The following is a 10,668-nucleotide window of genomic DNA, read 5'->3' on the forward strand; positions in this document are numbered from 1 at the left end:
GCACTCAATGGCCGCAGCTACTTTTATTGCATTGGGCCTCTGGAGAACCAGCTGATCTGAGAGATGGGATCCAAGTGAAGTTTGTTCTGAATGTGGCATCCAAGTTAAGACACCAGCTCCAGCATTTTAAATGGTCTGAACCTTTTGGTTGAAAGGCGATGGATTTGACCAAGAAAACGAATGAATGAACGAGAGGCCGGTGCATCAGTCACTTGATCTTTTTCTCACCCAGATGAAGTGCCAGTGTCACCTTTGGGGTATAAACAAAAGCTGAGGCTGGGGGGAAAAAAAAGAAAAAAAAGAGCTTTTGGGATGTTTTCTGCTGTGAGAGTAGCCTTACACAGAGCACTTGATGGTATCAGACATCCCAGATTACTTGTGATCTCCCTTTTCTCCAAAACACACAGATACAAACAGGTTATCTATCATGTACAGCAGATTTGTGTTTTCAGCATGTATAAGAGGAGCTCACCTCCTGTGCAGCTCCATCTTAAAAATGGAGAAAAAAAAATATATATATATATATATATATGACTGAGATACATACACATACACACACACACACACACACACACACACACACATTTCACGTGATCCTAGCAATAACAGAGTCTTTTGGATTTTCTTTTACCTGTGTTTAACGTTTGGGTAGCAACACCTGAATTGTGAGGCCCTGAGGTTTTAAACGGACACACGTTTATTAGATTGTGTGTAAGAGTGTGTGTATAGAGGGAGACGACAGCAGTTTGGCTAAGAAAAGTCTTTGAAACGCTTTCCCAAAGACATTCGGAGAGAGAGAGACGGGTCCAGCTGAGAAAGTGTGAGTGTCTGTGTGTGCCTCTCTTTTTCTTTTCCCACCAATAGCCAGCACATGGAGGGATAGAGAAAGAGACGGATGAGAAAAAGAGGGCATCAGTGGAAATAGGTGCGGTAACAGGCATAAGCGCCTACAGCCAGTACCGTGCACATAAACACACTGGTCAGCAGGGGGCTCCACGCTGCATTGGCCGCAACATGAGTCGCTTCTTCCGTGGGAGTCTTGGGCGGAGACCGTGCAGGTTTGGGAGGGGCTTCTCTTGCGACAATTGGGTCATCAGGTTCACTTAACAACTCTGTCGCTCTGACCTCACCGGCTGCGACTGCCCGCTTGCGAAGCTCTGGCCCGTCTGTGAATGTCTGGGGCGCACTGTAAAAACACAACAACAACAAAAATGTTTGTATGTGGCTGCTGAATGGGCACTACTAGAAAGAGAGAGAGATTGAGAGTCTGACCTGTTTGCACAGATTTCTGTGCTGTTTTTTATTATCTCACTGAAGAAGTGTGTGGTGTCAGGGTTCACCAGGTCGCCTTTGCCATTTGGGGGGTCTATTCGGGGCCGTGGTCTGGGAGGAGGAGTGAATTCAGGGGGGAGATCCTCCTCATTTGATAACTCCTTCCATGATTCCTACTCACACATGAACAAACATTTCACTGATTGAGGTGGGTGGAATTAACAAAAAAAAAGAGTATTTATCATGGTAGAAGTATTTGATATGACAGCTTTGAAATCACAGGAGTAAATTTAATTTTAAAATTTATTAATATAGAAAGCAGTTATTTTAAATTGTAAATATATTTCATAATATTACTGTTTTACTGTATTTTGATCAAATAAATGCAGCCTTGGTGAGCATGTTTTAAGAGGCTTTTCAAAAACATTATTCTGCTCAGCTCTACATCCTATAACATCCTCAGCAAAGCAATCAAAAACTGGTTGGTACGTTAGATTCTTTAGCATCACTTTCATTACCTGTACAGACGTGTCTCCCATTATGTACTTGGCACCCTCTATGACGGCGAGGTAAGAGAAACGCAGCTGGTCAGCTGTCTGGATCAGACCCATGCGGTATCGTCGCATTTCCAGCAAAACCTCCTGTATGCGTACTGATGATGGATCTTTCCTCTGAGACATCTGAGAACACATGACAGCTGTTTAGAGGATGTAAGAGGGGTGGGATGGAATCTTTTTAAGGAGTTCTAAACAAAAGCAACACCAAATCTGCCGGTGCTGATTAAAGTGACCGTAAAGTGAAGTACACATGAGAAATCCAGACATGCAGGGATGCCAAAAGTGCTAATGCTTTGATACAGATGAATCTGATTAATATATTGCTGCATCTCATTAATGTATTGATATGTTTATAACATTTATTAATTATTTATATCACCATTCAGACCTTTGGGGTTTTGCATTCCTGGGATGCAAAGCTGAATTTTCAGCAGCCATTACTCCAGTCTTTAGTGTCACGTGATCCTTCAGAAATCATTCTAATATGCTGATTTGCTGCTCAAAACACATTTCTTATTACCATTCATGTTGGAAACAGTAGTGCTTCTTAAATTTTTTGTGGATATTGTGATACTTTTCAGGATCCTTTGATGAATACAAAGTTCAAAAGAACAGCATTCATTTGATAAATTTTTTGTAACATAAATGTGTGACTTTTTATCAAATTAATGAATCTTTGATGAATAAAAGTATTAATTTCTTTTTTAAAGAAAACTATCTTACAGACCCCAATATTTTGAACAGTAGAGTATATTATCATTTCTGAAATAAAGGAGTGCTGTGGTACCAATAAGCATGATATTTTATCTGCTAAATGCATTAATTAGATTAGATTCCTTTTGTCATTTTAATGGTTCACATGAAAACGATATTACGTTTCACACGTCCACATCTCAGTAATTCAGGACAAAAGTATAAAATAAATAGCTAATAAATAAACTAAAATATAATTTTTTTTAAAAAGTGCAGTCTCTTAAGAGCAGTTCACATTCTCAGATTAAGCAGTCTGACAGCTGTAAGGGGGAAAAAACTGTTTAACAGCCTAGTAGTCCTTGATCTGATACAAAAAGTCAATGCCATGATTCTTGAAACTGAATAATATAAACTAATATGCTATAGAACAAGCTCCTTTATTTAAAAAGATTAAATATTAACAAGCACTTTTGTCTGGCAGATCTGGCATCACATACAAGCGGTCAGTCCTCTCACCAGTAGAAGGCAGGTGTCTACAAGGCAGAACGTTCCAGAGCGGCCAATACCAGCACTGCAGTGGACCACAACAGGGCCGTGCTCTGGACTCAGACAGCCCGACTCACGCACTTTGAACAGGAAGTTGAGAAAAGATGCAGGTGACTCTGGCACACCAAAATCTGGCCATGTGGTGTAGTGGAATTGAAGAATCTCCCGTGTTTCCTGTGTCTTTAAACACATACGCACAGCATTAATCACCTTGAGTGAGTGTTTGTTAGAAATAAGTCTCTTGCATCTGTAATATCTTAAGACTATTGAGTGAAGTCAACGACCAGTCCAGCTGTAGAAACTCTGAACACAACTTTTAAGAACATGCAACATTTTTCATTGAAAAACAAGAATTTTAGCAAAATGAAAGATGTGTGACTGAAGAAGGACTATATAAAATCTCAGTGTAGCAAACAGCAGAATGATCAGAGAAAGAGATTGACAAATGAGTGAAAGCACGACTGGATGAGATGAGAGGAAGATCAAGTGTCTCACCGACAGATTTTCCAGCTCCAGCTGTCGTACTGTATAGTACGATTTCACATCCTCTGAGATCAGAGTAAGTCTGAAATTTGTGTCTTCAAAAACACCCTCCCTCTCCTCTCGCTGAGGCCAATACTGAGCACACTTTATCTGCACATACACACACACACTTCTTCATTATAACCACACAACACAAACCTCACACACACAACCCATGTGTATGCTAGAAGCATTTCAGGCAGGTATTCAAAGTGAGTCTGTGTATGATCCATGTTGCAAATACAGGTACAGAGTGTGTTTCTCTCACCGAGCCTTTCTCTATAACACGATTCAGCATCACGACCCCTCGGCAGCACTGCTCCCACACCATCTCCCAGAAATGACCGCAGGTGTTTGGTAACGGACCCTAAACAAACACACAACCATCAAAACGAGCAAATTATATTAATAATACATTTTAAACACGTGCATCAAATTAATTTGTCCTGCAACAGGGTTTATATAACTTAAGCCAGGTTCACACTACAGCATTTTAAAGGCACAATATGTAATTTTCGCTGCTAGAGGGCGCGTATTCAAAACAAACAAAGAAACAAAGGTGTAGTTAGATGACGCCGTGACTGAGTGTGGAATCATGGGAGCTGTCGTCTTCATCCCCACAGCCGAAGCAATTTGATGGGACTCGGGCAGAAAATCGAGGGTGTATGTCGTTATTGGCAGGCGACACAATGACACTATAGACATGCTCTGTGTCACTAGTTAAAATTGCTTATTTCTCTAGATTTAAACAATCTTCGAAACATTTGGGATAATGTAAGTACACAAGTCAGCAAAATATATAAAACTGTTCTAGTGGTTTTTGGATATTTTAATAAAAAAATCTTACATATTGTGCCTTTACGACTGGTTTGCAATTCAACGAGCTCGCCGACAGGTCGGGCTGTGTCAGGGGAAAATTGACGATATTGGCAATCTTTGTGTGAGAACTACTCAACGATGCTTGCTGATGCCTCACTGACGCCAAACAAATATCTAGCATGCTAAATATCTGGACCGGTCGGCCGACTTGACATCACGTGGTGTCAGGTGTCGTGACGAGCTACAGCCAATGAGAGAGCAAGGCATGGGTTGAGGTCAGCGGAAGAAAAACAGCAGCGGCAACACGGCTTTAAGAAAAGTTTGGACAAGAAATGGAGTGAAATTTTTTAGAACAGATCATCACGCAAACAGCTTGCAGCACTAATTTCTTCCCGACGTCCATTTTCAAATAAACAACTCATGTTTCACTTGTTGTTTCACGTCATTTCCGTTCACCTTCTTGCCTGTTTTCATGACAAAACGTGATTTGGGGTCCGTAGAGTCATTGGGTGACAGAGTTGTTGTCAGCTCGTGTAGTGTATGACTCCCTGTTCAGATCATTTACGTAGTGTCACATAGTGTGAACACCACAACGACTTCAAGACAGACAGCAAGTCATGTAGTCTGAATAGCACAGCGATCTGCCGATGTTTTAAGTCATGTAGTGTGAACTTGGCTTAAGCAGCACCATACACTACCATTCAAAACTTTGGGGTCGTTAGATTTTTATTGTTTTTGAAAGGAGTCTCTTATGCTTAAAGCTGCATTTATTTAATCAAAATACAGTAAAAACAGAAGAGTTGTGAAATATTACTAAAATTTTAAATAACTGTCTATTTTAGCATCATTACTCCCGTCTTCAGTGTCACATGATCCTTCAGAAATCATTTTTAATATGCTGATATGATGCTCAAGAAACATTTCTTCTTATTATCAAATGTTTTATACAGTTATGCTGCTTTATTTTCGTGGAAACCATGATATGTTTTTCAGGATTATTTGAATACAATGTTCAAAAGAACATTTATTTGAAATAGAAAACGTTTGTAACATTATAATGGCCTTTACTGTCAACTTTTGATCAATTTAATGTATCCTTGCTGAATAAAATATTAATTTCTGTCCCCCCCCAAAAAAAATACAAAACAAAAAAAACTGAGACCTAACTTTTGAATGTTAGTGTACATAAACATTAAAAAAAATATATATATATATATATTTTTTAATCTTCTTGCTAACAGTTATTCCTGAATTTAATTAGTCAAATAAATATTAAATTCTATTAAATGAACTTGGTATTATAATTTTACTCGGAGTGGAAACTCATGCGCTCTGATGACCTTGTTTTCATAGTCTACGTAGTAAATCACACATTCGAGCAGGCGTTAGGAAAGTCGTGTACATGTACATGACAGTGCGGGTGAGAATGTGTGTGTGTTTTGTGTGTTTGTGGCTGTAGCTGGCAGTGCTCTGACTGAACAAGGCCGGCAGGTTGAGACGAGTCTGCTGCCGTCTCTAAGCATCAGTGTGCTAATTCATCTGTACAATAAAGAAACATGTCATGCTGACGCAACTCAAGATTTCACAACATTTCCCAGCGTTCTCTCCAGACACAGGAGAGGGAAAATCTCCCTGGCAGATGCCACGAGTGTCCAATTGGAACTTCACCACAGTATATCAGTGTGTGATGTCGGCTGGGGTGTTGGCAGCCTAATGGATGCTTAAGACAAACGTCAACATAAATGTCAAAACCAGGATGGGGGGGTCGCTAAACAGGGAGTTTCCCCATTAATTGCTTAACATATCATTGTTTTAGTGTAGCTATCCAGCATAAGTCAGTGTTTCCTAACCTTTTTGTCTTTTGTATCCCCGAAATTCCATCCGAAACAAACCAGAAATATTAACTCATATTTTACCAGATCATTTAGCACTAACATATTTAAAATGACCCTTTTTACAATGGTTCACCTTCAAACTTCAAAAAAATCTGTTATTTTATAACGGCATTTAGTTTGATATACTTGGCTGAGAGATTGGCTGAGAGAGCTAATGTGACACAAATAATAAAGAGCGTTTCATTTTGTTTTGTTCCAAATTTTAATAGTGGCCACACAATTAAAACTTTTGTTGTGTGCCCAGTGAATTTTAGTGATGGCCCCAAGTGAAACGAATAACTTTCACTATCCAGGAAGTCTGCCTTTGTCCAGGTTTACCAGGTTGGAAATCTCTAAGTCACATCGGATGAAAATAAATGGCTAGATAAGACAAATATTACTTGTGAAAATTCAGCACGATAAACATTTTAATTTGAATGAACGGCTGCTAATGCGTCTGTTCAGAGTTCAGACCAACACAAACATTTGCATGCCATCAATGGGACAGCTTTTTTCTTTTTTTTAAACAGAGGAGTCCTTATCTAGTATCTATAGACCAATTATAGGTTTGTAAACATTCAGGATGCGCGCGCATCATGGTTGCAGAAAACCCAGGAGAGATAGCCTTTACAGCTAGAGAATTTCACGGATACGGTACAAAATAGTTAGGTTTAAAAAGATTATAAATTATATTGATTAGATGTCATTTTCAAAATGTTCTCCGCATATTACAAGAGCTTGTCACCCAGCGATAAGCACTGTCTGTTATTCAACGAAATTGACGTTAGAGAGTGGGATAGTCTTACAGATCCGAAACAGGGATGACGGTTTTTGTGGGCGGAGCCTATCTGGAGGCAGAAAATGACGGTTTTCAAGTGGCAGTCTATGGAGCCATGAAATAAAAGAATTTTAAAAGAAAGGTAAATTTGATTTTATATTTCAAAATTCTGACTTTATTCTCACAATTCCGAGATTATATCTCACAATTCTAATAAGGAAAAACGACTCGCCATTCTCTCTTTTCCCCTCAGCCTTTCTGGCTTTTTTCCCTCAGATTTGACAAACTCACTATTTTTGAGTTAAGTCGAGTTATAAAGTCCGAATTAGGAGATATAAACTTGCATTTGCAAGAAAAAAAGGCAGAATTGTGAGATTAAATAAATGTTATGTAAAAATGTTAATAGTAAGGTTTAAATAATATTTCATGCTGTAACTGTAGGGCTAATACAATATGTCCCCTATGAACAGCATATGTGAATATCATGTAGGCCTATTGTTTAAATAGAATTTATGCTTTAAATGTAGAGTAATCATAGCAGTTTTCATCCATAGTATGTCCATTTAAACGTCTGCGTTTAGCTTCAAATGGCGTCTTTGATGACAGTATTCTATAAAAATTATTTGCATTCGGATCTTGACATCAAAAGGCACAAAAAAAAATGTTTCTTTTATTCCATGGATTTTACCCATTTACCTCCACTTGTTCCCAGTGTTTTTCTGCAACCACTATGCGTAAGTGACGTAACTGTGACGTCTACTCTGAATTGGTCTATTGCGCTGCAAAGAAAACTAACCAACCAATAAGATTAGATCTTTTCTAAAAGCGCCACCTACTGTCAGAGAGTGATTTCACATTTTCATTCAGCTCCTCTGCCATTTTTTATGCACTGATCTGAACAGACAGATCACAAATGCGAAAATTGCACCAAACATATTGTTGATGTAAACAGGCTTTAATATCTCAGAAAAACTTGACAATAGATTTTTCCCAGGATATATGTTCCTATTACTATGCCAATGAACTCTTCGGTTCCTTTATTCTATCCGTATCATCTTCAAAGCCAACCAATAAGATTAGATCTTTTCTAAAAGCGCCACCTACTGTCAGAGAGTGATTTCACATTTTCATTCAGCTCCTCTGCCATTTTTTATGCACCGATCTGAACAGACACATTCCTATTACTATGCCAATGAACTCTTCGGTTCCTTTATTCTATCCGTATCATCTTCAAATGTGTCAGATGGTTTGCAGGTGCAGATAAAACATCAGATTCAGACGATTCAAATCTGTCAGTATGTTACCTGAGTTAGAATGTAGTTTCTCTGAGCTTCATCCACTGAGATCAGACTGGCATTGATGTAGTCATTACTGCCGATCTGTAGACGAATACGGCTGTGGTCAACTGTGAAAAGAGAGAGCGATTAAGCTGTGAGGCGGATCACCCATGATGCTTTGCAAGTTCAGTGGTGGAACGACTCTTTTTCAGGTCCTGTTCTCAGTTCCCCACAAGAGAGAAAAACATTCCCCTGATGAAAACGCTCAATTCAAACAGATAAAATACACAGTCATTCATTTAATGTGGTCTTTTGTGAGCTGAGGACCTTTTCAGGGTGTTGTGGAAAAAGAAAAAGACTCAGAGAGAGAGAGAGAGAGAGAGAGGAAACCACAGCAGCGTTGCTCTTTAAAGTCTTTGTGACGGAAGAGTTAAAAAAGGGAGAGAGAAAAAAGACATGACATCTTCAGTGTGAAATGACTTTAACAGCTCGCTGATAACAGGCCCCTTCCGTTAGGTGTCACTGACTGTGTCGAACAGGGGAAGCGGCACACTTACACGGACTGACGTCTCTGTAGCGATTACGACTTCTGTTTTCTGGAAGTTTGGAGATCTTGCATGGTAGGTCACTGGACTGCTGCCTAATCTCCTACGGTAAAACACAAGTCTATGAGATGAAAATGCTTCTTACTGTAAGTAAAACTAATATGTGACAAATGGTTTGCTGGGGGAATTAACCATATGGCAGACAGTTATGGGGACCACCAGCATCCAGTTTATGATGTCATTCATCCGTCACTGTCATTAAAAACTGCAAGTGAGCCAGATTAGGAGATAAAAGTGTTAAACCAACTAATAATAGACACCCTCTCATAAAAGATGAACTCATCTCCCTCATCTCTATATTGGTCCCTGTTTACAAATTCAGGTCATCGCTATGTAACTTGTTATATCATTTATTCTGTGGAATAGGGAAGAAGCAGCGCAATCTGAGCTGTCAAAAAATAAACATCACATTAAAAAAATATATATATAAACTTTTGGATCGTTATGAATATTTTGAGCATCATAATCAATTATGAAGCAGAATCAATCCTTCACCTGGTAAACGGCGTTCCAGTTCCCGAGCTCATCGATTTCCCGAAACTCGGCTTCCATTGCCGCGTGTGTTCCGCGCCGCTCGATAGACGACTCCCTGACGATACAATTAGTTATAAAGTCGATGTCGAATCACATGAAAAAAATAGACTTTTAAAGTCTGCTTTAATTTTCTTACAGAACGTTTCTAGTGGTACTGTTGTGTCGCTCTTACCGGAAGCACGCTGCTCGCTCCTCCCGCAGCACGGCTCTCCGCTGTCCGTCGTGATCACGCCCCTCTTTCCTTACATTGACCAATGAAATTCCGTGAGTGGCCGTGAACTCCAGGCAAAGGCCAATCAACGCAACGTTGTGGGGCGTGGCAATCCCTGCGGCCAATCATACTACGGAGAATTACCTCTTCATTATTCTGGGCTTTGTAGTTTTTTGTAGTTCGAGGAATTTACGCATAACGCATGTCGGTAAAGAGATTTAGAAACGTGCATGAAATGAAATGGCTCGTATTTTCAACCAAAACATTGCAGTTTTAAAAGTGGAATCAATTAATAGCATATCGTTTTTCTTTGTATGCAGCATTTAACTAAGTAAATGTGATACTTTGAATATCTACATTTCAAAATTATATTTGAGATTTTGTGAATTTAGGCTTAACCCTCGTATCCCTCACTCAAAATCCGTGTAAAGCAATATTAAATATGTGTTCTGAGTTTGTCACACCACAGAAAACTGTGTAATTAACCACCCAGCCAAATTTGAATGATAAAAAACCCGCCAAGTATATAAAATAAGTTATCAAAATCTTGAAAAAAAATAAGCAGTATTCTCTGCTCTCAAACGCTGGGGGCGTGTCCGCTGTCGGTGCTGAAACCACGCCCACTCGCGTGATAATATGCATAATGTGCATTTACGTGAGGAAGGCATAGCTAGCTATCAACTGTAGGCTGTAGTAACTAACGGTAATGATAGTAACTCGCGATTGAGCGGACGAACCGCTGATGCTAATGCGCTCTTGAAGCAGCGCTGCTCTGTGATTGACATCAAAGTACCGCAAGCGGCGTCTGCTCGCTAGAGCTTTCGCGGTACTTTGATGTCATTAGTGTTAGGGGAGGGGCCATGCTCAGTGCGTCATCGAGACATGATTTTAGCCCCGCCCAAAACTCCTGAACACAAAAATGGGGGAAAACTGTTTAACGGTCGAACTCCACAATTCAGTACTACATACTAGTTCACAAT

The 10,668-nt window shown here is 39.5% G+C and overlaps 1 protein-coding gene across 3 annotated transcripts; it reads right to left on the reverse strand.

Moving 5' to 3' along the window:
• Positions 1-540: 540 nt before the first annotated feature.
• LOC107594510 (tyrosine-protein phosphatase non-receptor type 1-like) lies at positions 541-9,712 on the reverse strand. 3 transcript variants are annotated; one of them, XM_016284592.1, is made up of 10 exons: positions 9,650-9,712; positions 9,439-9,532; positions 8,896-8,986; positions 8,366-8,466; positions 3,859-3,957; positions 3,564-3,701; positions 3,039-3,248; positions 1,791-1,952; positions 1,273-1,445; positions 541-1,186 (listed from the first exon to the last, which is right to left on the reverse strand). In XM_016284592.1, the coding sequence occupies exons 2-10, from the start codon at positions 9,493-9,495 to the stop codon at positions 913-915; spliced, it is 1,305 nt and encodes a 434-aa protein (XP_016140078.1). In that variant the 5' UTR covers positions 9,496-9,532; positions 9,650-9,712; the 3' UTR covers positions 541-912. The 3 variants fall into 3 exon arrangements, with proteins under 3 accessions (XP_016140078.1, XP_016140079.1, XP_016140080.1); XM_016284593.1 differs by having other exon boundaries at positions 9,614-9,685; XM_016284594.1 differs by lacking the exon at positions 3,564-3,701 and having other exon boundaries at positions 9,439-9,685.
• Between the last annotated feature and the right edge of the window lie 956 nt (positions 9,713-10,668).

Source organism: Sinocyclocheilus grahami, unplaced genomic scaffold, assembly GCF_001515645.1.
Source record: "Sinocyclocheilus grahami isolate Dianchi unplaced genomic scaffold, SAMN03320097.WGS_v1.1 scaffold185.1, whole genome shotgun sequence".
Taxonomy (NCBI): Eukaryota; Metazoa; Chordata; class Actinopteri; order Cypriniformes; family Cyprinidae; genus Sinocyclocheilus; species Sinocyclocheilus grahami.